At 42.5% G+C, this 27,937-nt stretch overlaps 1 protein-coding gene across 3 annotated transcripts; it reads left to right on the top strand.

The window, feature by feature from the left end:
* Window positions 1-697: 697 nt before the first annotated feature.
* On the top strand, window positions 698-27,937 carry TCTN2 (tectonic family member 2). 3 transcript variants are annotated; one of them, XM_019950547.3, is made up of 18 exons: window positions 698-1,013; window positions 1,192-1,299; window positions 1,722-1,798; window positions 3,193-3,388; window positions 6,140-6,240; window positions 10,134-10,324; window positions 10,844-10,970; window positions 12,994-13,135; window positions 14,428-14,493; window positions 15,779-15,913; window positions 16,152-16,229; window positions 20,229-20,309; window positions 21,301-21,412; window positions 23,553-23,659; window positions 25,320-25,476; window positions 27,108-27,233; window positions 27,387-27,475; window positions 27,719-27,937. In XM_019950547.3, exons 1-18 carry the CDS (start codon window positions 713-715, stop codon window positions 27,811-27,813), a joined length of 2,289 nt encoding a protein of 762 aa, XP_019806106.3. In that variant the 5' UTR covers window positions 698-712; the 3' UTR covers window positions 27,814-27,937. The 3 variants fall into 3 exon arrangements, with proteins under 3 accessions (XP_019806106.3, XP_033692640.2, XP_033692641.2); XM_033836749.2 differs by having other exon boundaries at window positions 1,722-1,810; XM_033836750.2 differs by lacking the exons at window positions 10,134-10,324; window positions 10,844-10,970 and having other exon boundaries at window positions 1,722-1,810.

The following is a 27,937-nucleotide window of genomic DNA, read 5'->3' as shown; positions in this document are numbered from 1 at the left end:
TCAACAAGAGAAGCCACCGCAATGAGAAACCCGCACAACAAAGAGTAGCCCCTGCTCACCGCAACTAGAGAAAGCCCGCACACAGCAACGAAGACCCAACGCAGCCAAAAATAAATAATAATAATAATAAAGATGAGGAAGCCCAAGCTTAGAGAGGTTAAGTGACTTTCCCAAGGTCACTTAATGTAGAAGGAAGGTGAAACCCAAACCAGGCAGTCCGACCTCAGAGCCTGCACGCTTAGTTACCGAACTATAATAACGCTTGAGATACTTTGAGGCTACTGACATAAAAAGGAATTTGTTTTCAGGCAGAACTTTGATGCTTTTGCATCTCCCTAATGCTGGGCAAAACCTCTTGTGTGTTCTTTGATAAGAGCTGCTTTCGGAGTTCTGAGAGTTCTGTGTGGTACAAACAAAGCCTTCAAAAAACTGGGAAAATAATAAAAACAATTCAACAACACAATTATAGCACTGCAGCCTCACCCCCTTTTTGTCCCTCCCCCCAAATCACCATAAAAATCAAGTTTATTAAGTTGCTTGTTTACAATCCAGTGTCTGTAGGCTCGCTCTTGCATTAACTCCAGGTTGATTGAATTAACTGCAGGTTGGAGCAACTCTGGCTTTTAAAATGAACACGCTTTCCTACTTTTTCGTGATCCTTTGCGTGGAATGAAGGCGGCGGAAGGACTTAAGGCCCGTGGGCTGGGCTGAGATGCGGCGGCTGGGTTTGAGGGTGGGCGCTCTCTGCTGCTGGCCCAATCACGGTGCGCCGCTCCGCCAGACCGGCGGCCGATTGGTGGTTGCCATAGCTCCGGGTGTTCGCTTGACAAGATGGCGGAGCGTTAGACGGGGTCGCGTCTTGGCGTCCCCGCGCTTCCAGGCTTCTAAGCCGGGCGCGGTCCTGCCGTGCAGGCCCAGCGAGACCCCAGGCATGCGTTTGCTGCCGCCGGTCCCTCTGCTCTTGAGGCTCCTTCTTCTGCAGAGCGTCTTGAGGCCTCTGTGGGGGGACCTGGGTGCGTAAGGCGGGGCAAGGGCCTGCAGGACCGGGACTGAGGAAGGGGACGAGGCTTTTGAGGCCAAATTTGGGACTCCTCCGGGAGCTGCGGAAGACCCCGCCAAAGGAAGCCACCACCCAGCGTAGTCAGGGGCTCTGCAACTATTAACTCCATTTTGTCCCTTTCTTCCCGCTAGTTTTCATGCCTCCTGTCATCCGCATGTCCGGCCCTGCAGTCAGCGCGTCCCTGGTTGGAGGCACCGAGGATGTGACCGTGTCCCTGACCCAGCTGCGGGACGAGATGGGTAAAGAGCCCGGCCCTTCCTGTGGGGAGGGAGGAGGTTGGGTCAGGTCCAGGCCTCCCAAGAAGTTTGGCCAGGTGGCATCCCCTGGGTCCCTTGCCGCTGTCCACTTCAAAGTCGGGATGGGCGGCTGCTGTGGAGCAGAGGACCGAAGGACAGGTTCAGTAAAAGAAAGCTTGAAATCGCACTAGTTAGCCTTCGCTGAGCTATCCGCTGTACTTAAATGCATCACCTCATTTTCCTAAATACCTTTTAATCTGTTTAACAAATGAAGACACTGAAGTTCAGAGAGGTGGTCACTTGTTCAAAGTCACACAGCTTGTAAAGGGTCCAATCCTAGGCTTGGAAAGGGATTCCTGACTCAAGAGTGCACCCTGTTAGTGTCTGGGCAATAGTGCCTTGCATTCTGATCTTCTCTCCCGTAGGTTTCTTGCCAGTTCCCACCTGCGGAGTGCTGAGCAATGAGACCGGAGACTGGAGTTTGACTGTCAGCCCCACTGTGGTAAGGCCAGAGGTGAAAACCTTTTGGGTAGCATTTGCGGAGGCCCACATCTAGTGTTCCTGCAGTGTTGTTCTCTCTCTCTCTTCTTTTTTTATTCTTTTTTTTTTTTTGGCTGCAACGAGCAGCTTGCGGGATCTTAGTTCCCTTACCAGGGATTGATTGAACCTGGGACCATGGCAGTGAAAGCCTAACCACTGGAGCGCCAGGGAACTCCCCCTGCAGTGTTCTCTCTCTTTCTCTCTTTTTTTAAGAACACACATTTATTTATTTATCTATCTATCTATCTGTCTGTCTGTCTGTCTTTGGCTGCGTTGGGTCTTCGTTGCTGCGCGCTGGGTTTCTCTAGCCGCAGCGAGCTGGGGCTACTCTTCGTTGTGGTGCGCGGGCTTCAGTAGTTGTGGCTCACGGGCTTAGTTTCTGCGTGGCATGTGGGATCTTCCCAGCCCAGGGATCGAACCCATGTCCCCTGCATTGGCAGGTGGATTCTTAACCCCTGCGCCACCAGGGAAGCCCTGCAGTGTTCTCTTAATCGAACAAGATAGAGCTTTCTTGGGACTTCCCTGGCGGTCCAGTGGTTAAGACTCCCGTGCTTCCACTACAGGGGGCACGGGTTAGATCCCTTGTCCAGGAACTAAGATCCCACATCCCACACATCGCAAACAAGCAAACAGAAAGCTTTCTGAGCGCTTGGAACCACCATGAAACTGTGGACTATCAGATCTCATAGACGTCCATCCAACCCAGAGGTTCTTAGGGGTCCTTGGATGAGTTTCAAGAAGCCTGTGAACCCTCTGAAACTGTGTGTAAAATTATGCATGTGTGCATTTTTTCTGGTGAGAGCGTTACCAGCTTCTGTCAGATTATCAAATGGATTTGTGACTCAAAAGAGCTTCATAAACCACTGATCTCACCCAACTCTTGAGCTTATGTGTAAGGACACTCAAGCCTGGAGAAATGAAATATTTTCCATTTAATGAATGTTTTATTGAGTGCCCGGTATGTGCATAGCATCAACTCCGGAGATAAAGGATGAGAAAGACAAACTTTGCTTGCACCCCAGGAACCGGGACCTGTTTTCGTGGACTTTTTTGTGTGTATTTAATCTTCTGCTGGTAGGATGATAAAGGTGCTAGACAAACTGAGTTACCTTATCAGACCTGTGTTCAGCTTTCTCTAAGCAGCCACAACTTGCTTGCTTTTATGTTCAGTTGAGTATTAGGAATCAGGGCTTGCATATTGCTGTAGGTGTACAGGGTAGAATTGAGCAGAGTGATGTCTTTCTTATGTACAGTTCTTTTGTAAAATGAACGGAGGCTGATTGCGCTTTCCATTATGTGTTCTTATAGATGCCATTTTGAGTCACTATAAAAAGTACAGCAATATTTTCCTTTCAGAATTCTTTGGAAGTGACTGTGAAGTTGAAGAGGGGTCTGCCATCATGTTTGTCTAATGAGACAGATCCGTTCCCGGAGGCCCCGTGTATTGTCCAAACTCTTCTGGTTTCAGCCTCTCGTCATTCATCCTGTTTAGCACATCTACTCGTTCAAGTGGAAATTTATGCCAACTCCTCTGTGGCCCAAAATGCATCAGGCAAGTAAAGTCTCTGACTGTCAAAACGTTTACTGCAAACATATTTTTTTTCTGGCCGTGCCACGCAGCATGTGGGATCTTAGTTTCCCGACCAGGGATGGAACCCGTGCCCCTGCAGTGGAAGCTCAGAGTCCCAACCACTGGACCACCAGGGAAGTCCCTGCAAACATTGTTTGATTGTGTGTGCCATGCAATTTGTGTGCTTCAATCATGAGTGTGTCTTGCTTTCCTAAACTTATTTTCATTTTGTTTAATTTTCTTATTTTAAAAGTTTCCACTTTGTATTATTTTAGTTAAGATTTATTGTATCTTGGGAATTCCCTGGTGGTCCAGTGGTTAGGGCTCAGCACTTTCACTGCCACAGGCCCGGGTTCAATCCCTGGTCAGGGAACTAAGATCCCACAAGCCGAGGCGCAGCCAAAGAGAAATAAAAAAATAAAAAAGATGTATTTTGATCTACTGTTTGTATCTTTGTAAGCCATTTTAAATCCTTTTTGGGAGAAAGTAAAGTTTTTTTTCCTTGTATTGATTCCTGTGACTCCATCTCAAAGCAAAACAGAAGGAAGGGAGAGACTGATGAATGAGTTTATAGAAAAACAGCAGATTTCCCGTGAATGCTTTTGACAGCCAGCTGCCTTTCCCAGAGGCAGCTTGCTCAATTATGCTCATAGGAGCACATTTTCCTCTCTTTAAGAGCAAACACAATAATAATGTACAATTTGCTGTTCTATACCTTTAAAAAGTAGTATAAGTTAGAAAATTTTTCATAGGAATGCAAGTAAGTTCTCCTCATTCTTTTTCTATTCTTTTTAATATAATTCTTATATTCTTTTTAATAGCTGCATAGCATTCCCTTGTGTGGATACACCATTGTTTATTTGGTGAATAACCATTGTTTATTTAATTAAAAGTTTTCTAGCTTTGGATACTGTAACTCGTGCTACAGCAAATATCATTGTGCACATACATCTCTGGACATGAGAAAACGATTTTGTGTTGCTCTCCCTTTCACATCACGGCAGTGTCCTAAGGACAAAAGATGTGCTGATGCTGAAGGGTCCACTTCGATAGGTGCCACCACCATGTCCCCTGTTGCCTGTGACAAATGCTAGCACCTCTTACCTTTATGGTCACCCGGGATGAAGGGAGAAGTGTTCCTCTTTAGTAGCAAAGGTCTGCCACTTTGAGACTCCCACAGTGCCATTTCGCACATCACATCCTGTAACTGTGGTCCTCCTTGTGGTTTTGGAAGTTTAGAAGGATTAGATAAGTTACGGTGATGACATTCAGTGGGCTACTCTGCCCTCAGTGTATTTGCTTGGAAAGATCTCCAAGCTATATTGCTAAGTGCAAAAAGCAGGTGCAGATGGGTGCATATAGCATGGAATAAGAATATGTATATTTATATTTGCATAAAGAAATTGTGGAGGGGGACTTCCCTGGCAGTCCAGTGGTTAGGACTCTGTGCTTCCACTGCAGGGGGCTCACCCATCCTTGATTGGGGAACTAAGATCCCACAAGCTGTGGGGTGCAGCCAAAAAAACACAAAAAACAAAAAAAACCCAAAACTGACAGGAGGGCTTAATGGTAGCTATATCACTCAAGGCAGTGACTTTTTTTCTTTTAAAAAATATGCTTGACTATATTTAGGTAATATTTCGGAATGTCTTTGTACAAATAGCCAAACTTAGGAAAATTAGAGTATCTGTATATTGGTAATTATGAGATGTCCACTCTGACCCACGAAGGTATGAAAAATTTTGTACCCAGTCAGACAAGAGTTCAGAACAAGAAAAAGGGTGGAAGGACAGCCAGGAGGTAAGTGGTATGCCTGGTAAAAAGGAAAGTAGCAAACAACGTGGGAGACATATAGATAGATATACAAACATCTGTCTCTATATCACATAGCAAAACCCTATTCTAAAATGCCTTGCTTATGTCACACGGGTTTGATTAAACTGAGGGTCAGACCCTTACCCTTGTGACACGGTATGTTACTCGGACCTTCTTATTCCTTATAGCATAGAATGTATAATAGTTGTTCTTTAGATGCTTCAGCTGTTGTGTCATTGAAGTTGACTGTCACATAGAGTTTAAACAAATAATCGCTACATAGTTTTCCAACTATTAGTCTCTGGATTCCCAGGTAGGAGGCTGAAATGTAATATAATGTATTCCTTTTCCAATCAATGTAAAGATTACTGATTTCCCCCACACGTGAACTAGAATCAGGATGTGAAAATTTGGATTCACAGTGTGGTGGGACTTGAGGTTGAGCGTGTAGCATAAATAAATGTGATCTTGTGGTCAGATGACTTCCTGATAAGCTGTCTGAAATGTCATCATGGCTTCAGTTTTATCTGCTGAAAGGGGTAATGAATTTGAAGGAGTAAATGCTTAAAATCAGTCTGTGTTATGAAAGGGATCGTTCAGTGTACTGAAAAATAAAAGCAGTGCATTACATTTATCTTAACTCGTAAATTTTAGTCACTTGGTTATTTTCAAGTTCAGCTGTGACTTCTTTTTAATTCGTATAACTAGCGTATTTTCTTCTATTTGGGTTTTTGTTGGAGGAGTAGATACAAGCCTCGGTTGTGCTCTATGCATAGCTCATTTCAGGGATTCTTTAATGTGGAATATTGGTAATGGTGGTTGGTAAAACAACGATTCAGCTTTCTTTGAATGTCAAAACTGTGGCAGTGTTTTGTCAGTGTTTCACTGCTGAACTTCTCTGTTGTTTGTACTTTTCAGAGAACGTGACTGTTATTCCTAACCAGGTGTATCAGCCCCTCGGTCCTTGCCCTTGTAATTTAACAGCCGGGGCCTGTGACGTTCGCTGCTGCTGTGACCAGGTATGGTCTTTCTGATTATTGGGCACGAAAGCTGTGGTACCAGCTGGCATGTGAAGAGCACCAACAGTTCCCCATCAACAGCTTTTTAAAACCTTTTTAAAATACAAAACGAATGGGGACTTCCCTGGTGGTCCAGTGGTTAAGACTTTGCCTTCCAATTGCAGTGGGTACGGGTTCGATTCCTGTTTGGGGAGCTAAGATCCCACATGCCTTTTGGCCAGGAAACCAAAATATAAAAACAAAAGCAATATTGTAACAAATTCAATAAAGACTTTAAAAATGGTCCACATCAAAAAAAACAAAAAAAAACTGAGATAGTATTTTGTGTTGCACATAGTTTTCAAATTGAGTATTTTCTTTTTTTTCTTTTTTTTTGGCTGCATCGGGTTTTTAGTTGGGGCACACGGGCTCTCTCGTTGAGGCGCATGGGCTCAGTAGTTGTGGTGCATGGGCTTAGTTGCCTCACGGCATGTGGGATCTTAGTTCCTTGACTATGGATCAAACCCACGTCCCTTGCGTTGCAGGATGGATTCTTTACCACTGGACCACCAGGGAAGTCCTGAAATTGAGTATTTCCTTATCCAGCCTGTTCAGCCTAGTTTATGGATGAAAAAAATATATCTCTTTGGATAAAGTCCTGATTGTGATGATACTGGGAGGATGGTTTTAATGTCTTATTTAGAAGCCTTTAAGAAAATATAAAAAGGAAAGAAAATATATTTTTTCAATGATTTTTAGTAAATTTATAGGGTTGTACAACTGTCATGACAATCGAATTTTAGAACATTTCCATCTCCCTCAAAAAAGAAACCTCATGTCCATTTGCAATCACTCCCATTCCTGTCCCTCATCCCCAGGCCACTTTTTTTTTTTTTTTTCAGTTTTCACTAGAAATTAAGTTTGTTTAGTTATTTATTGTGGTATAGTTGATTTACAATATTATGTAAGTTTCAGGTGTACAACATAATGATTCACAATTTTTTTAAAAAATTAATTTATTTTTGGCTGAGTTGGGTCTTCGTTGCTGCGCGCGGGCTTTTCTCTAGTTGCGGTGAGCGGGGGCTGCTCTTCGTTGTGGTGTGCGGGCTTCTCATTGCAGTGGCTTCTCTTGTTGTGGAGCATGGGCTCTAGGCATGCGGGCTTCAGTAGTTGTGGTACGCGGCTTCAGTAGTTGCGGCTCGCGGGCTCTAGAGCACAGGCTCAGTAGTTGTGGCTCACGTGCTTAGTTGCTCTGCAGCATGTGGGATCTTCCCGGGCCAGGGCTCGAACCTGTGTCCCCTGCGTTGGCAGGCGGATTCTTAACCACTGCGCCACCAGAGAAGCCCTGATTCACAATTTTTAAAGGTTATACTCCATTTATAGTTATTATAAAATATTGGCTATATTCCCTGTGCTGTATAATATATCCTTGTAGCTTATTTATTTTATGCATAGTAGTTTGTGCCTCTTCATCCTCTACCCCTGTCTTGCCCCTCCCCACTTCCCTCTCCCCACTGGTAGCCACTAGTTAGTTCTCTGCATCTGTGAGTCTGCTTCTTTTTTGTTATATTCACTAGTTTGTTTTCCCAGGCCCCTGTTAATCTACTTTCTGTCTCTGTGGGTTTGCCTCTTCTGGACATTGCATATAAATGGAATCCTACAGTCTGTCTGTCTGGAGGACTTGTGTCTGGCTTCTTTCACTTAGCGTCATGCTTTCAAGGGTCACCCGTGTTGCGGCATGCGTCAGTGCTTCATTCCTTTTTATGGCTGAATCATATTCCATTGAATGGATATATCCCATAGGGCTTAACCCATTTATCAGGTGGTGGACATTGGATTGTTTTCACTTTTTGGCTGTTATGAATAATACTTCTCTGAGTATCTGTATACAAGTTTTTGTTTGGATGTGTGTTCCCATTTCTCTTGGTTATGTTACCTAGGAGTGGAATTGCTTTGTCATATGGTAACTGCATGTTTAACCTTTTGAGGAACTGATTTTCAAAGCGGCTACATCATTTCACATTCCCATCAGCAGTGTATAAGTATTGCAATTTTCCATATTGTCACCAACAGCTGTTAGAATAATCTTGATTATAGCCATCCTCGAGTGTGTGAAGTGGTATTTCATTGTGATTTTGGTTTGTATTTCTCTAGTGGCAAATGGTTTTGAACATCTTTTCATGGCTGTTTGTATATCTTCTCTGAAGAAATGTCTGTTGAGACCCTTTGCCCACTTTTCAATTGGATTGTCTTTCTGTTGTTAAATTATAAGAGTTCACTATACATTCTGGCTACTAGTCCCTTATCCGATATATGATTTGCAAAAAGCTTCCTCTTGTGTAGGTTGTCCACTTTCTTGTTGGTGTCCTTTGAAGCCCAAAAGTTTTTTAATTTGATGAAGTCCAGTTTATCATATTTTTCTTCCAGTTTTATTTAGATAGAATTGACCTCCAGCACTGTACAAGTTTAAGGTGTACAGCATAATGATTTGACTTATATACATCATGAAGTGATTATCATAATAAGTTTGATGAACATCCATCATCTCCTATAGATACAAAATTAAAGAAATAGAAAAAAGATTTTCCTTGTGATGAGAACTCTTAGGATTTGCTGTCTTAACAACGTTCATGTGTAACCCACAGCATGTTAACTATATTTCTCATGTTGTAGTTACATCCTTAATACTTACTTATCTTATAACTGGAAGTTTGTGCCTTTTGACCACCTTCATCCAGTTCCTTCTCTCTCCATCCCACTTTTTTTTGTTGTTGTTGTTGCTTGTGCTTTTGGTGTCATATCTAAGAAACCATTGGCCAATCCCAGGTCAAATACATATTTTTGATCCTTATTTTAGATTGAAGGGGAATAAGAGATGCAAAAGAGGCACATGTACGAGGACCCCAGTCACTCCCACTTTTGGATGAGTGCAGTTATTTATGTCATGGTTGGTTTTACAAAGCGGAAAAGGAAAGCTTAGGGTCTATATTGGAGCACTCATACTAGCAATTGTATTTATAATAACAGTCATGTTTAATTTTAAAAATACAGCACATCATAAATCTGTTCAGGTATCAACAGAACTCTCAAATGTATTCTCTCCCTCTTTCTTTCAGAGTGCATCACTGTGTCCTATTTCTAATTTCCTTCATGTTTGTTATATATGGTGTATATGTATACTTATAGCACCAACCACTGGAATCGTTTAGGATTCTGGGTCAGTGACATCTTCAGACAGCTTCAACTTACCTACCACTTTAGACATGATCAATTTTTAATTTGAATTGCCCTTGTTTAAAACAATCAGATCATTTACTTTTCTACCTTCAGTAAACAAGGGATTTAGAACGTATTTAACTTTTAGCTCTCTCAGTCCTTTGAGAAACAAGGAAGAATACAGATGAGTAAATGAAAGCGTGAATAAAGTGACTTCTTGACATTAATTGGGTCGTGATATCACAATAGTGAGAGCTTCAAGGATTCTTATGGAATGTGGACTGTCTGCCCTAACTCTAAATGTCCTTAGGTTTCTCTGGGCTAGGGATTTGAATGGTGATGACAACTGAAAATTCTCCATTTGTTGTCTATTCCATATTATCTTTTCTTTTTCCCATCTTGTTTTTTTTTTGTGTGTGGTATATCTTAGGTCCCCAGTTAAGATGTGATTTCCTCGAAGGTTTGAAGTTCCTGACTTGGAGGCTTGTAGGGCGCTGACTAAAATTTTAGCATGATTTTACTTTCTGTAAAAAGCACAAAGCACCCTTAGCCTGGATGCAGGCTGTGTTTGTTTCTGCTTCCTTGGGGGGGTCCTGCTGGCCTCAAGCCGCGTGTTCATCACACTGGCCAGGAGATCCTGATGGCGGGCACAGGGGAAACTTTCCTCTTTTCGCTTCTCCTTTACATCTTCTTTCCAGGAATGCTCATCAGATCTAACAGCGCTGTTCAGGGAGTCCTGTTTCCCTGGCGTTTTTGGAGGAGACGTTAATCCTCCCTTTGATCAGCTCTGCTCTGTTCAGACGGCACGTGGAATCCCCGACTGGTTTCCGTTCCTGTGTGTGCAGCTCACCAACTCGCCTTTCCTCGGGTACTTCTATCACGGTTCCGTGTAAGTGTCCAAGGGGCTGCCCAGGAGAGGGCCGTGCGCCCAGGTGACCCTAGAATATGGGCCACATCCTTCTCGGGACCTCTCCAGAGGCTCCATGCTTCAATTCCTCCATTCTAGATTCAATTCTAGATTTCAGTTAGTAAGTTTATATTGTGTTAAGTATTTGAAAGAATTGGAAAAGAAATTGAGTCACTGAATCAATTGAATCACCGAAAAGAAATTGATTGATACCACAGATAGTCAATAGTGATTCTCTGGGTTGGGGGAAAGAGTGGTGGGCTCATGGGGGACTTTAACTTTCTGTCTTTTACATTTCTGTCTTGTTGAAATTTTACAACAACTTTATTATTATTATTGAAGTAAAATTCATGGAACATAAAATTAACCATTAACTACTTTAAAGTGTACAATTCAGTGGCATTTAGTACAAATATTATTTTTATAATTAAAAAAACAGAGAAAAAATTTAAAAGAATTGTTTTTAGCACATTAGTGATGGTTTCTCTCATTGATTTGCAGTTCCTCTGGACAGCACGCTCCCTTTGACATGTATTTGCATACTGATCTAAAAGACTTATCAGACTTTGGTTACAAACAAGGAGATCCAGTTATGACTGTAGATAAGGCATATTTTACTATTCCGCAGGTAATCATTTCAATTTTAATATGCTAGAGGCTTTTCTCATTTTCCCCTTCCTCTTGTTAATTTAACTCATATTACTCTAAAAAAAAAATTGCTTCCTAAGTTACTTATTTTTCTCCTATGGATTTTTCAGGCACTCAAATATTTAAGGCCTCTGGATTTTATTTTTCCTTTTAATAGTCACTCTTTTTAAAAAAAATTTTTAATTAATTAATTTATTTTTGGCTGTGTTGGGTCTTCGTTGCTGCATGCGGGCTTTCTCTAGTTAGGGCGAGTGGGGGCTACTCTTCGTTGCGGTGCATGGGCTTCTCATTGTGGTGGCTTCTCTTGTTGCGGAGCACGGGCTCTAGGCACGCGGGCTTCAGTAGTAGTGGCTCGTGGGCTCTAGAGTGCAGGCTCAGTAGTTGTGGTGCAGGGGCTTAGTTGCTCCGCGGCATGGGGGATCTTCCTGGACCAGGGCTCGAACCTGTGTCCCCTGCACTGGCAGGCGGATTCTTAACCACTGCGCCCCCAGTAGTCACTCTTAAATTAATCTGTCTTTGCTAAATCTCAGAGTGAACTTACTAAATAAAGCCAAAAGACTTTCTAGAAATTTCCATGGAAGTAACTGTCATTTTTCACTTCTATTAATTTAATAGCCAATTTCTAGTAAGCTATAAATATTAAAAAAATTTTATTTATTTATTTATTTATTTATTTATTTTTTGCGGTACACGGGCCTCTCACTGTTGTGGCCTCTCCCGTTGCGGAGCACAGGCTCCAGACGCACAGGCTCAGCGGCCATGTTTCACGGGCCCAGCCGCTCCACGGCATGTGGAATCTTCCCAGACCGGGGCACGAACCCGTGTCCCCTATATCGGCAGGCGGACTCTAAACCACTGCGCCACCAGGGAAGCCCAATTTATTTATTTATTTTTTATGGAAATATATTTGGCTTCCAATGTTGTAAGCCAAATATTTAATATAATATTAAATATATTAAATATTAAAATTTAAATATATTTTTATATTAAATATTAATATAATATTTAATATAATATTAAAGAATTTTGAAAAATATTTTAAGACTGTAGAGTTTTAGGTGAAATCTTTATTTTTTTTTAAGTTCAAAATTAGGAGAAAATATTTTTGGGAAGAAAACATGGGAGGCTAAACCATTTTTCTTTACTATCCACAGGAATCTATTTTTATTTATTTATTTATTTGTTTTAAAATGTATTTATTTATTTTTGGCTGTATTGGGTCTTTGTTGCTGCATCCAGGCCTTTTCTAGTTGTGGTGAATGGGGCTTCTCTCGTTGCGGTGCGCAGGCTTCTCATTGTGGTTGCTTCTCTTGTTGTGGAGCACGGGCTCTAGGCACGCGGGCTTCCGTAGTTGTGGCACGTGGGCTTCAGTAGTTGTGGCTCACGGGCCCTAGAGCGCAGGCTCAGTAGTTATGGCGCACGGGCTTAGTTGCTCTGCGGCATGTGGGATTTTCCCGGACCAGAGCTTGAACTTGTGTCCCCTGCATTGGCTGGCGGATTCGTAACCACTGCACCACCAGGAAGTCCCCATTTTTATTTATTTATTTTTTTGGCCTTGCCGCTCGGCTTGTGGGATCTTAGTTCCCCGACTAGGGATTGAACCCAGGCCCTCAAAAGTGAAAGCGCAGAGTCCTAAACCACTGGACCGTAAGGGAATTCCCAGAATCCATTTTTATGGTTTTAACAAAAATCTGGTTGTAATGAGGGAGGGAACATGAAACTGAGTATAATCATGTTTCTGCACAGTAAATGATGCACAGCAGGGAATTTTATTTAGCGACTGTCCTTACTGTGACCCCTCAGCCAGTGGCTTCCAGACTTCGAGTAGCAAGTCAGCTGGACATTTTACTGAAGTTGGTCAGTCAGTCAGTGTCCTAGCCTTTGCTGAAGCTAACCCAGCAGTAGGAGCAGGCTGCAAAAAGAGTACTTTTACAAAACACTGATCTCTTTTTTATGATTAGAAGGGAGGTCGTAAATCTCTCGGGATTTCCCCTGGCCCTCAGGTATCCCTGGCTGGGCAGTGCATGCAGAATGCCCCGGTGGCCTTCCTTCAGAATTTCGATGTTCAGTGCGTTACTAGCCTGGAGGTGTACCCAGAACGAGACAGAATCACCAACGTGAAGGTAAAGAATGGTACTATAGGAGGTAAGTGACGTTCGTTCAGAATAAGAGCATGGACCTGAGTGTTGAGATAAATTCTGATCTCACTTCTACTGGATCAACTTAGAATAATATTTCACCTGCCAACTGAGGAAGGTGTTTTCTTTGGAAAAAGTTCAGTTCCATAAGACAGCATATTGCATATCTGTTCTTTTTTTTAAAAAATCGAGCTAAAATTCTCATAACACAGAATTAACCATTTTAATGTGTACAGTTCAGTGGCGTTTAGTACACGCACAGTGTTGTGCAGCCATCGCCTCTACCTAGTTCCGAAACATTCTCATCACCCCCGATGGAGACCCTGCACCCATTTAACAGTTCTCCCGCTTCTCCCTCCACACTGAGCCCTGGCAGCCACTCTGTGGATTTGCCTGTTCTGGACGCTTCACATAAATGGACTCATACAGTACGTGGCCTTTTGTGACTGGCTTCTTTCACTCAGCATCATGGTTTTGAGATTCATCTGCACTGTAGCATGGATCAAAGCCTCATTCCTTTTTTTTAAAAAAAATTTATTTATTTTTTTATACAGCAGGTTCTTATTAGTCATCAGTTTTATACACATCAGTGTATACATGTCAATCCCAATCGCCCACTTCAGCACACCACCATCCCCACCCCCCCCCCCCGCAGCTTTCCCCCCCTTGGTGTCCATATGTTTGTTCTCTACATCTGCGTCTCAACTTCTGCCCTGCAGACTGGTTCATCTGTACCATTTTTCTAAAAACCTCATCCCCTTATGTAGCCAAATGGTGTTACATCATATGGATATACTACACTTTGTTACCATTTATTAGTTGATGGACATTTGGGTTGTTTCCAGCTATTGGTTATTGTGAATAATGCTGCTGTGAACACTTGTGTTCAAGTGTCTGTGCGGACATACATTCTCACTTGCCTTGGGTAGATACCTAGCTGCGGAATTGCTGAGTCACAGGGTAATTTAACTTTCTGAGGAGCTGCCAAGCTGGTTTCTACAGTGACTGTACCATTTTACGTTCCAGACCAGCAGCGTGCTGCATATTGGTTCTTATGCAAGAGTGACTCTCCAGATTATTTTCACTGACTTTTGAGATTCTCCTTCTCAGTTCGAATTAGATGCCAAGAATGGTGGGATTCCCATTTGATGGCGTTTGGGGAGTTGGGGGGAGCTGAGTAGTTGGCATACTGGGCGGGCACAGTTACTGTATTTGCTTGGCAAGCTTTCATTTTCATAGATAAATGTGATCATGTTAGGTCATGTACTCCTGTGGAAGTTCATTTATGTATCTTTTCAGGCATAGTTACACCAAAAGTAATCTATGAGGAAGCAACTGACCTAGACAGATTCATCACCAATACAGGTATTTTAATGTTACACTTTTATATCATTTCTATGGGAATACATGTCATTTCTTGCAAGTAATATGTAGTCCCAGGGTAAAATACACTTTTAGTGAGAATTTTAGGAGGTTCACAGCCGTTAGAAAGATATCCCGCTACCATTTTGCTCGTTCCTTGTTCCGTCTTGCCTTTTTGGAGTAACATCTGTGACCTGAGCCAGACCCTTCACAGTCCTGGATGACGTGGGTTCCACGGTCCCTCCTCATTCTCAGGGCCTGTGGGCCTTTTCTTAGATGTTTTTCAGAGAGTTAAAGAGTACTTTAGGGACTTCCCTGGTGGTGCAGTTGTTGAGAATCCGCCTGCCAATGCAGCGGACATGGGTTCGATCCCTGGTCCGGGAAGATCCCACATGCCGCGGAGCAACTAAGCTCGTGTGCCACAACTACTGAGCCTGTGCTCTAGAGCCCGTGAGCCACAACTACTGAGCCTGCATGCCGCAACTACTGAAGCCCGTGCGCCTAGAGCCCGTGCTCCACAATGAGAAAAGCCACTGCAATGAGAAGCCCGCGCACCACAACGAAGAGTAGCCCCCGCTCACCGCAACTAGAGAAAGCCCGCACGCAGCAACGAAGACCCAACACAGCCAAAAATAAATAAAATAAATTTAAAAAAATAAAAAAAAGAGTTCTTTAGGACCTAGCATTTTCACTTCTCGCTTGCTCTTCTTTTTCTGATCATTAAACTTTGCATTTGTGAGGCAGCCAAATAAGGTATGTAGAGTTTGACCGATATTTCCAGGACTTTTGTTTTTAATGAAGGATACTACTAGTGGTTCTTTTCAACGTGCTGTAATTCTAGAACTTATTCTTTACTTCATCGGATATTAGTACAATATATTAGTGAACTAAACAGCAGGCCCCTGCTCTTAAAAAGCTGACATTCTGTAATCTTTCATTTAACAAACATTCTTCCAAGCATGTGCTCTGCATCAAGCTATGAGCCGGGGACCAGGGATGCTGAAATGAAAAGGACAGAGCTCACTCAGCATATGAGGATGGTGTAGAGAAGGTGGCTAACGCTGACTTGGGCAGAGGAATGGGGAAGGCTTCTGGAGGAAGTCATGACCCTGCTGTGTAAGGGAACTGGGTAGGCAGGGCAGGGGTGGGGTGTGGGGGGAAGGCTGCCCAGGCAGAGAAAACCACCAACTTGAGCCCAAAGAAGGTCTTTAATTTTTTTTTTTTTTTAGGTCTTTAATTTATGAAAGTATTCTATTCTTGTTTTTTTTTTTTTTTTCTTTTTTTGCAGAAACACTTTTAAGTACTGGATCAGCCCCCAGGAATGTGAATGTGGAAGAACATTATATTTTCAGATGGAATAATAATACAATCAGTGAAATAAATGTCAAAATCATTAGGGCAAAAATTAATGCCCACCAGAAAGGTAACTTGGTGGAGGGCAGCGAGAATGCTTTCAGTTTAAAATATTTTCTTCATGATTTTCATAATTATAACAGATTAATTCAGACCTGTTTTTCTTATTTGTATTTATGATTTAATCAGAAAACAGTATTTTTCTTTTTGCATGTCAAAACGCAATTATAAGGTAAAGAAAACACTATGGGGGATAATTTCTTTTCCTAGTGATGTGGTGACATATTTTTATTTTGTTTTATTTCTAGGGATCATGACACAGAGATTTACAGTGAAATTTTTAAGCTATAACAGTGGTAATGAAAAGGAGTTGTCTGGAAATCCAGGTGAGACAGTATATGTCAGTCACTGATCTTACAAACATATTTTAGTTCAACACTCCTGTGCTATAACGATGATCATAAATAGCTCCAACTTCAGTTTGTGACTCTGTTTTTTCTTTTGTGATACTGTATTCTTTTCCTGATAACAGCTTAATTTTTTACATAAAGTGTATATTGTAACAAGTTGTTGTAAACCTAAAACATCCTTTCTCTCTAGCTACTGGTCTTTTTTTTTTTTTAATTGATGTATAGTTACAATGTTGTGTTAGTTTCTGGTGCACAGCAAAGTGGCCCAGTTACACACATTTATATATACTCCCCCTCATATTCTTTTCCATTACGGTCTGTCACAAGGCACGGAATATAGTTCCCTGTGCTACACAGTAGGTCCCTGTTCTTTATCTATTATATATATAAGAGTTTGTATCTGCTAATCTCAAACTCCTAATTTATCCCTCCCTCCCCCTCTCTTTTTTTTTTGGCTGTGCTGTGCGGCCTGTGGGATCTTAGTTGCCCCACCAGGGGTCGAACCCACACCCTCAGCAGTGAAAGCACGGAGTCCTAACCACTGGATCTCCAGGGAACTCTCGTCTTTTGAAAAAGAAAATAAGGCATTTAAAGCGTTGGTAAGGGGGACTTCCCCGGTGGTCCAGTGGTTAGGACTCCACACTCACTGCCAGGGCCCAGATTTGATCCCTGGTTGGGGAACTAAGATCCCGCAAGCCGCACAGCATGGCCAAAAAATAAAAAATAAAGTGTTGGTAAAATTAATTTTTAAAGAAATAAGCTGCAGATGATGGGTTCCTAACCTGGAATCTGTGGAGAGACTTCCCGGGGGCTGTGAACTCCCGGTCACGGTGCGCATTTTGTATTTATGTGCAGATATATCACCACCCGCTTTGTCATGTATTTGTTTATTTCTTTTGTTCACTGCTGCCTTCTCAGGGCCTAAACCAGTATGTGGATGGACTGCACTGTTCAGTACTCTAGCCACTAGCCCCATGTAGCTGCTGGGCACCTGAAATGTGGCCAGTGTCATATGTGGAAATAATAATATTTTGTATATATTGGGTGGAATAAAATACATTATTCAAATTAATTTCACCTATTTCTTTTTTTTTAATTAATTATTTTTGGCTGCGTTGGGTCTTCAATGCTGTGCATGGGCTTTCTCTAGTTGTGGCAAGTGGGGGCTACTCTTTGTTGCGATGCGCGGGCTTCTCTTTGCGGTAGCTTCTCTTGTTGTGGAGCACGGGCTCTCGGCGCGTGGGCTTCAGTAGTTGCGGCACATGGGCTCAGTAGTTGTGGCTCACGGGCTCTAGAGCGCAGGCTCAGTAGCTGTGGTGCATGGGCTTAGTTGCTGCGCGGCATGTGGGATCTTCCCGGACCAGGGCTCGAACCCGTGTCCCCTGCGTTCGCAGGCAGATTTTTAACCACTGCACCACCAGGGAAGTCCCTAATTTCACCTATTTCTTTTTCTTTTTTTTAATGGGGATACTAGAAAAAAATTTAATTTCTAAAAAATTCTAAAGATACATATTATTCTAAAATCAAATATGAGGTTTGCATTATATTTCTATGGGACAACTGTGGCTTAGACCATAATAGGTGTTCAGTAAATACTTGTTGGATAAACCTGTCATTGTTTCTTAAAAAAATTTCTCCGTCCTTTTGCTATCCTTTTTTTACTTTTAAATAAGTTTTTATTTTGCATGATCTTCAATACTTACATATACTGATTTAATCATACATGACCCATTATATATATATATATATTTTTTTTCTTTTAAATAAGATTTTAATGTACTTATTAATGTGGAGCTTGGGGTTTATTGTTGGCTTTAAAACCGGGCTCCTGGAATTTAAGGGTTTTCATTTCACTGAGTTAATTTGACAAGATTTCTGAGACGCACCATCAGAATATGTGAAAAATGTTGACACTGTCATCAAAAACGAATAAATTAAGAGCCAGAACTGATCAGGCAGCGAAACAGCTTGAATAGATACAGCCACTGTCTCTAGCGCTTTCTGAGGCAGGACGGGGTTTTCAGAGGACTATGTGACATGGGCCCTGTCCTCAAGGAATTCACTCTCTCATTTGGAATGACAGCACCAAGTTACAGGAAACAACAGTGAACAATCCGAGATAATTAATAAACGGGTGAGGGATTTAGGGACAGTTACTCCAGGATTCAGAGGAGTAGAATGTTGACCGCTCTCCCAGACTTTGCATCACTAAGGAGCAGTGTTGAGTGTCCAGCGCTTGCCAGGTTCTGTTCTCGGTGCTGGAGGAAAAGCAGTGAGCGAGTCAGAGCCCTGCCCCTGGCGGGTTTCCTCGCTGGGCTGCAAAGAGGAGATTGCGCCTCGAGAAGCAGATAATTGGAAAGGGTGCTGGGAACAGGAATAACCTGGCGGAAGCCAAGGACGAAGACGTGAGTGTGATGTGTATGCGGGCAGGGTCGGACCTGTGGCCAGAGGGGAGGCCTCTGGTTCAGGAACGGTGGGGCGTAGTGCTGGAAACACAAACACCATGCATGAACCTCATTTGCATCCCAGTTTGTAAAAACAGCGCTAAAACACATTTTTGGAGGGAATCTAAGAGGAAATATGAGTATGAACTGGATATGATACGATTATAAGGGATTATTATTAATTTTCTTAGGAGAAATATTGGCATCATGGTGATATAGGGGAATGTTTTTTGTTTGTTTGTTTTTCTTTTTGGCTGCACCCCTTGGCCTGTGGGATCTTAGTTCTCCGACCAGGGATTGAACCTGAGACCACGGCAGTGAAGGTGTGGAGTCCTAACCACTCGACCGCCAGGGAATTCCCTGTAGGGGAATGTTCTTAATTTGGGGAGATGTGTGAGGGAGGTTTTAGGGGTGAGGTGTCATGATGTCTACAACTTATTTTCACATGGTCCTGCCCCTCCCCTCCAATGTATATGTGCTTTTATAATAGATAAGACATATATGGCCAAATATTAACAGTTGTTGATTTTAGGTGTTGGCTGTATTGAATGAGGCTCACTTTCAAGTTTTCTGTACTTGTGAACTTTTTCATATTAAAAAGGTGGAGGGGCTTCCCTGGTGGTGCAGTGGTTAAGAATCCACCTGCCAATGCAGGGGACATGGGTTTGATCCCTGGTCTGGGAAGATCCCACATGCCACAGAGCAGCTAAGCCTGTGCACCACAACTACTGAGCCCACGTGCCACAACTACTGAAGCCCGCGCGCTTAGAGCTCGTGCGCCACAGCAAGAGAAGCCACCGCAATGAGAAGCCCGCGCACCACAACGAAGAGTAGCCCCCGCTCACCGCAACTAGAGAAAGCCCACGTGCAGCAGCGAAGACCCAACACAGCCAAAATAAATAAATAAATAAGAAAAGAAAAGCACTTGATGACATTAAAATTAAACAAACAAAAAAAAAGGTGGAAACAATAAACTGGATTACTAGGAGATGGATGGGAATAGGATCTAAATCAGATCTTGGGGTTGAATTGGTTTACTGGCAAATCATTCCCTGAGAAGGTAACTTTGGTTTAAGTTTCCCTTACGAGCCCCTGTGATAAGTGGTATTAATCACTCAGCAAGTATGCATGAACCGGCCTGCCCAGCAGCTAATTGTTCTCCAGGGTGAGAGGTCCAAGACCAACTCCTGCCTGCTTTTCACTTTTCAGATTTTTACTTTAAAAATGTGTTCCAAAAAATCACATGGACATCTTTGTTTCAGAATCTGATTCAGTGACACCTGAATCACTTTGCTGTACACCTGAAACTAACACAACATTATAATCAACGATACTTCAATAAAAAACAAAATAAAACCAAAAACAAATGAAGGTGACGTCCCTTTTCTCGAGGGTATTCTGAAAAAGCTTTGCCTGCATATTTCCTTTTACTGTGGATTCCTCCTTTCTGTTATTTGATGAGCTAGCGCCTGTTGCATTAAAATAACTTTAGAGGGAAAGATGCTCACTCTCCTGCATTGTGTTTGTCTAGGTTACCAACTTGGCAAGCCTGTTCGAGCTCTAAACACCAACAGGATGAATAATGTCACGACTTTACACCTTTGGCAATCCGGTAATCTGGTTTGGTAATATGATTAGCTCTCTGGTGAACTAGAATTGGAAATATTACCATATTTTGAATCCGATTAAGGAACCAATTACTTTAAAGCCGAGTTTGTTTATTTAGCTTGTGTGTGTGTGGGGTTTTCCATCCTTCTGCAGCTTTCTTTTCTTTCTTTCTTTCTTTTTTTTTTTTTTTTTTGTAAAAAATGTTCACATTGTTTGCACTCGAAGTGCTGGTTTTTAGTAATAGAGATTTAAATATGAAAGTGGCTGGAAAGTCCATTGTCTTTGTAGTTATTGATTAGCCCAAGATGATGCTAATCAGAGACATGAGAATAGTTTTATTCCAAACTATGGAAAATCTTTGCAACAGTGGTAATTACCCACATCTGCCAGAAGGCATTAAATTTCAGGTTCAGAATAAACCCTTGATCCCTGTCCAGGTATTTTGATACAGAAAGAGCCTTTTGTTCAGCTTTCAAAGGATTAGAGTAACAATGACCTCAGTTCTCGGAAATTGGAAGCTTTATTTCTTTTCTTTTTTTAAATTAATTAATTTATTTTTGGTTGCATTGGGTCTTCGTTGCTGCGTGTGGGGTTTTCTCTAGTTGCAGCAAGCAGGGGCTACTGTTCGTTGCGGTGCCCGGGCTTTTCATTGTGGTGGCTTCTCTTGTTGCGGAGCACGGGCTCTAGGCACACGGGCTTAAGTAGTTGTGGCCCGAGAACTCAGTAATTGTGGCTCGCGGGCTCTAGAGCGCAGGCTCGGTAGTTGTGGTGCACGGGATTAGTTGCTCTGTGGCATGTGAGGTATTCGCGGACCAGGGCTCGAACCCGTGTCCCCTGCATTGGCAGGCAGATTCTTAACCATTGTGCCACCAGGGAAGTCCCTGGAAACTTTATTTATGCATTTTGTTCTCTCTCTGTTTTGTAAGAAAAACTTTAATGTAAATATTTTACTTACTTTTATTTTGCAAAAGTAGGATAATCTTTTTATTTTATAGCTGGAAGGGGTTTGTGTATATCAGCAACTTTCAAACCCATTTTATTTGGAGAAAATGCACTGTCTGGGTGCCTTTTAGAAGTTGGAATTAATGAAAACTGTACTCAGCTCAGGTGAGTGTCTCACTGATGAATTTATCTACATTTTGAGTGGTTTGCTTAAATTTAATTCACATGAATACTAACAACAACATGAATGTGAAAAATTTCAGTCAGAATAAAAACATATAAAAGTGATAGTAAATAATACAAACTTCCAGTACAATTTAGAGTTGATTCAAACATCAATATAAGTGAAAATAGACATTCTTGGGACTAAAGCTATTTCATCCATATTTAAGCAGATTTCTCTGGGAAGTTTGTTCACATCATTGGAAACCCATGAAATAGAAGGGGGGCTGGAGCCAAGTATAGTCAGTGATTAACATTTAAAGAATTCTTAAGCTGTGTAACATGATGTATAAAGTATTTTCCACTTAATTATCTGGGTGGCATTTAGAAAATTGATGGATATGCATATGCATTTTTTTTAAATTAAGGTAAAATTCATACAACATAATCATTTTAAAGTGAACAGTTCAGTGGCATTTAGTACATTCATAGTGTTGTGCAACCACCACCTCTATTTAGTTCCAGAACACTTCCGTCTCTGCAAAATGAAACCTGTACCTTTTAGTAGTCACTCCCGATTCCTCCCTCCCCTCAGCTCTGGCAACAGGCAATCTGCATTCTGTCTCTATGGATTTACCTACTCTGAATATTTCATGTAAATGGAATCATACACTATGTGACTTTTTATGTCTGGCTTCTCTCACTTAGCATCCTGTTTTTGAGGTTCATGCATGTTGTAGCATATGTCAATACGTCGTTCTTTTTCATGGCTGAATTTTATTCCATTGTATGGATACACTACATTTTGTTTATCCGTTCGTTAGTTGATGGATATTTGGGGTATTGCCACCTTTTGGCTGTCGTGAATAGTGCTTTGAACATTCATGTATCAGTTTTTGTTTGAATACCTGTTTTCAGTGCTTTTGGGCATATATGCAGGAATGGAATGGCTGGATCATATGGTAATTCCATGTTTAATTTTTTTGAGGAACCGCCATATTGTTTTCCACAGTGGTTGTACCATTTTACAGTCTCACCAACAACGTAAAAGGGTTCCAATTTCTCCACATCCTCGCCAACACTTGTTTTTTTTTGGCCATGCCACTCGGCATGTGGCATCTTAGTTCCCCGACCAGGGATCGAACCCGTGCCCCCTGCAGTGGAAGCATGGAGCCCTAACCACTGGACTGCCAGGGAAGGCCCCCTCGCCAACACTCGTTATCTTCCATTTTTTGAATAATAGCCATCCTAGCAGGTGTGAAGTGGTATCTCCTATCCCAAGTGGTGCAGTTCTTTGGGGAGCAGGGAAAAGGTGGGGGGACGTTGTGAAGGGAAGAAAAACTGGGTATACGTCACCCACGGCGGCTCCTGGTTGCAGGGTGCGGGGCAGTCAGAGCCTCTCCCTTGTGGTTTGTAAGATTTGTACCCTCCAGTGACGTTACTGGAACAGAGGTGCCAAGTTCCAATTCTTAACCCTCACCTAATTTTATAGCTCAAAATTCTAACTAAATATTTAGGTTCCTTTTACTATTGGGTCACTGTGTCCCATGAATTTATCCTGGTAACTTGATATGTGATCTACCCACCTCCCAAGTTTTGTGATGCTCAAAGGAACCTGTAAACCACATGATACCAACATAAGTTACTAACATTTTAAGGCCAAAGTGAAAGATTGTTTCTATATGTCCTCCCCTTGCTGTGTAAGTTCATCCCAGGAAGGCCTCGGAAAGAGGCAAGACTCCCAGCCAGATCCCCTGGCAGCTTTTTGTTTAGACACCCAGCAAGCACAGCCTGGACACTCTTTTTTTGTTATTTTTTAACATCTTTATTGGAGTATAATTGCTTTACAATGGTGTGCTAGTTCCTGCTGTATCACAAAGTGAATCAGCTATACACATACATTTATCCCCATATCTCCTCCCTCTTGCCTCTCCCTCCCACCCTCCCTATCCCACCCCTCTAGGTGGTCACAAAGCACCGAGCTGATCTCCCTGTGCTATGCGGCTGCTTCCCACTAGCTATCTGTTTTATTGGTTGTATATATAAGTCCATGCCACTCTCTCACTTCGCTGGACACTCTTTGTAAGGACTTCAGGACGAGACCTGCTGGCCATGCGCTGAGAAATGTCTTCCTCTCTTGTAGGGAGAATGCTGTTGAACTACTTGATTCGTTAATACAAGTGACTCATGTTGCAATGAGAGGCAACTCCAATTACAACAATCTTAGTGATGGCTGGCTTGAAATAATACGTAAGTGAAAGCTGCACACGTGTAAAATGTGTACCTTTGTTGCTATGATTACATAGCGTCAGGTGTAGTGTTACAGCCTGACCTGACAGGTTGTCTTTCTTTGCTGTGGCCCAACGGACATTTGTTTAGAGGTTAGCTTTCCGGGCAGGAGGCTTTTCATGTCTTTTACCTCTTATTCATGATGGCTTTTTTTTTTTTTAAAGAGGATACCAACAGTAAGTTCAAATTGCCCAGTTGTTTTACAAGCTAATGGTCTTTGGAAAAGGAAGTCTTAATGAAGTTTGAGGATTTTCAGTGCGTGTCAGTTTGCATTCCTTTTTTTTTTTTTTTTTTTTTGTGGTACGCGGGCCTCTCACTATTGTGGCCTCTCCCGTTGCGGAGCACAGGCTCTGGACGCGCAGGCTCAGCGGCCATGGCTCACGGGCCCAGCCGCTCCGCGGCATGTGGGATCTTCCCGGACCGGGGCACGAACCCGTGTCCCCTGCCTCGGCAGGTGGACTCTCAACCACTGCGCCACCAGGGAAGCCCCCTTGTTTTTGTTTTTTTTGTGGTCTGCAGGCCTCCCCCCTGCCCCGTGGGGTGGCCACGGATCACGTAATATGTCTGTGTGCTTGAGGTGCCCCGGCCACTCTCTGACTCAGGCAGGGAGTCCTGCTGGCCACGATTTGCCAGCACAGTCTGCGCTCAAGTCACTAGGCGCAGAGTTAGGTCCTTGTTTGGAAACAGAACCCAGAGGTCTGGGCTTGTCAACCCCTTGTGAACCTCTAGGCCAGCTAGGTGGGCCGTGGAGTGCCTGAGGGATGGCGGGAAGGGGTCAGTAAAGCATCTAAGAAGTAAAAAGCATGGGAAATTTCAAGACAGAGAACCGGAGTTGGTGAGGTGGGAAATCAGAGGTGATGGTGTTTTGTTGCCTTCAAGGTGGAAGCTGTTAGCTTCTATTTCGTATCTAAGATTAAAATCAATCCTGATCCTGGTTGATAGAAGAGAAATGATGTTGAACACATATATCAAGGAGGAGGAAACTGGAAACAGTGTTGCTAACCTTCCAAATCCCTGAAGGAACAAAGAAATCCCCTCCAGAGTCTCATAGGACTTGCCATCCACATCCTGTAACTGACCTTGCTGTTTTTTCCCCCATAAGGGCCAGTTTTCAAGATGAATGAAAATTAATCTCTTACTCAGTTTTATTCTCTTCCATTTGTACTACTGCTGTGGCAACACATCAGGAAATTGCTTTTGAACTATTTAATCCGTAGTAACTAAAGTTGTTAGTATGGACTTTAAATGTCTTATACAGCTTTTACTAGAATAGTGACTGCATGGGATAAGTCTCATGGCATTTTACTGCAAGTATATGGTATTTCTGTTAAAACTCTGGGTGGATTTCAATGAGGAGCTTGGGAACTGAATCATGATTTAGGGTTTTATTATGTGGGTCAGGGATTTTAAAGTTCCAGTGATTGACCTAGCATCCAAGGGAACATTTTGAACACGAGGGTAACACAGTTAGAGACGTGTAACTAGAGCCTGTTAGAGATTAAAGCCTCATTCGTTGGGATTCCTGTCTGATAATATTTCCCATTTTGGGAGTATCACAGCATTGTAGGAAAACTGTTATTAAATAATTCTTTCCAATATGCACAACTTACCATTCCTCCAGGTGCAGATGCCCCCGATGCAGGTGCAGACCCACCTGTCAGCAACGCGAGCGGCATCTGCCTGGGTGTTCCCGCTCAGCTGAATGTCCGCATCCTCTTCTCGGATGCTGGCGCCGTAGAAGGGATGACTCAGCAGGAGATACTTGGCATAGAAACAAGGTATGATCATATCGGGGATAAGTGGGGTTTAGAGACAGGAAAGTTGAGGGCGCTCCGAAGAATAGGGGAATGCTAATTTAGAATCTGACTGGTTTATTTACAAATTGCAATGATTAGCAAATGATTACATGTATAAATGGAATATGGGTAAACTGTGTTTGTAATGGAAACTCATTCTCACTCACAAGTATCCGTAAAGCTACGTATAAGGGAGTCTGCCAGGTATTTCAGGGAGTACAAAGATGAGTAAGGGGCTGCTTAGTGCTCGCCATATTTTGAAATTCACGAATACCATTGGCATTACTGATCAGGGAATAGTGCCCAGGGGTTAGAGATCTTGGTGGCAGATGGGTGGGTTCAAATCATGGCTATTCCAGTGTGAGCTGTGTGACCTTGGGCAGTTACTCCACCTCTTCTGAACTGCAGTTTCCTCATCTGTAAAATGGTGATGGACCTTTACACGTCAGACCTCTATCACCTTTAAGTGACAGGGTCCCAGCTGACACTGACGTAAGCAAAAGTTGGGTTTATTGGTTCAAGTTATGAAAAGTCCATACACCGTGTGTTCATGGTTCATGGTTCCCATGTGGTCAAGGGTCTTTCCCCCTTTATCTCTGGGTTCCTCTTTTCTTTAGGTGGGCTTCATTCTCGGGGGGGGGGTTTCCTCAAGAGCTGGCAAAGATGAACACCAGCAAATCCAGGCTTATGTCAATTTAGCAAGTCCAGGGAATTCCCTAGAGATTCAGTGGTTAGGGGGGGAAAAAAAAAAAGCTCTTCCAGTTTAGCAAGTCCAATGGATGGACTTTCTCAAAAATGTTCTGGGAAGACTTTTATTGGTCCAGTTTCAGTCATGTGCTCCTTTCTGAACCAATTACTATGGCCAGGGGCATAGCTCTGATTGGCCAGGCGCAGGTTATGGGCACATCCCGAGGTTCAGGTGGGTCCCTTCTTGTCCACTCAACTGAGAGTGGGGAGGGGTAGTTCCGCCAGGGAAAACTGGGGTGCAATTACTAGAAGAAAGGCAAAGGCATGCTGGGTAGGCAGAAATAACATGGAAAGCCTTTAAAAATCATTAGCTGCTACTGTTGTTATTATTGTTGTTATTACTATTATTATAATATTGTTTGAGACAAACAAGTGGTAAAACAAATGAATTTTAAAAGCACCAGTATGAAATGAGTTGAAGGGGGAGGAGAGATGAAACAGAATTGGCAAAATGCTGGCAGCTGTTGCAGCCTGTGATAGGGCCATGAGGGTTCATTATACAACTGTCTCTGCTTGTCTGTGCGTTTGAAAATTTATATAATACAAAGGGGAAAATATAGCACCAGCAGAATATGGGAAACTTCTTTAGGAGAATCTCAGCTCATATTGTTGTTGTCAGTTACCTGAAGTTCTTTTTCTTTTTTAAATCTTTATTGAATTTGTTACAGTATTGCTTCTGTTTTATGTTTTGGTTTTTTGGCTGCAAGGCAAGTGGGATCTTAGCTTCCCGACCAGGGATGGAACCCACACCCCCTGTATTGGAAGGCAAAGTCTTAACCACTGGACCACCAGGGAAGTCCCCCGATGTTCTTAACAGACCGGAAACGAGCGGTGGATTTGTTGTCTGCTTAACCTTTCCCTCCCAGGTTCTCCTCGGTGAGCTGGCAGTTCCAGTGTGGGCTGACTTGTGAGGATGAGGTCAGCCTTTTCCCCATCAGTGCATCTGTCCAGTTTATTAAGATACCTGCAGAGTTACCCCGTCCACTTACAAGGTAATACAGTTGCTGACCTAAGTGACATTAGTAAGAAGCAGAAAAATATATGTTCCAAAGTAAGAAGTTTATTTCTTTAATTAGGTTTTGATGCTTCTCATCAAAGGCATGTGCTTTACTGTAGCTACTGTAACTTCCTAAAATGTTTTGTAGATTCCAGATCAATTTTACAGAGTACAACTGTAACAGAAATGAGGTTTGTTGGCCGCAACTTCTATATCCGCTGACCCAGTATTATCAAGGTAAGGTAAAGCACATTTCTGAAATGGTTATCATTACGTTGTGTCAATTAAAAAACTTTTAAAAAAGTGTAAATGTCACAGAAAACATAAAACATATAGCAGAGCTTTAAAAAGAAAACATTTACTGATCATGTTGCCACTTAGAAAGGATCACTATTTATGCTTTGGCTTATTTCTACCTAAATAATTACCCAAAAAGTTAAGAAACAGGAACGTTGCTTAATTTGATTCATTGCCTTGCAGGGGAGCCTTATTCTCAGTGTGTTGCCAAGAGCTTACTGTTGGCATCCTTCATCACATTGGCGGTGTTCCTCAGTAACCCCTGGACTGGAATATGAAAGCGTGGAATTCAGCTACCGTCTGACCTCTTACAGATCATCAGCTTCTACTTCAGGGGTTTGTTGTCCTCCCGTGCGCCTCTCTATAAAATCTTAATAAATGAAATGTTTTATTTTTACAGAA

The sequence above is a fragment of the Tursiops truncatus genome, chromosome 13, assembly GCF_011762595.2.
Source record: "Tursiops truncatus isolate mTurTru1 chromosome 13, mTurTru1.mat.Y, whole genome shotgun sequence".
In the NCBI taxonomy this organism is placed as follows: Eukaryota; Metazoa; Chordata; class Mammalia; order Artiodactyla; family Delphinidae; genus Tursiops; species Tursiops truncatus.
The sequence above is the reverse complement of the archived record's forward strand: the minus strand, read 5'-3'. Positions and strand labels throughout refer to the sequence as shown.

Excerpts from the sequence above, each read along its gene's own strand:
- TCTN2 (XM_033836749.2), top strand. The coding sequence starts at position 713 with ATGCGGCGGCTGGGTTTGAGGGTGGGCGCTCTCTGCTGCTGGCCCAAT. Across the intron at positions 1,300-1,721 it reads CCAGCTGCGGGACGAGATGG|GTTTCTTGCCAGTTCCCACC; the intron begins GTAAAGAGCCCG and ends TCTCTCCCGTAG. Across the intron at positions 25,477-27,107 it reads ATACTTGGCATAGAAACAAG|GTTCTCCTCGGTGAGCTGGC; the intron begins GTATGATCATAT and ends TTTCCCTCCCAG.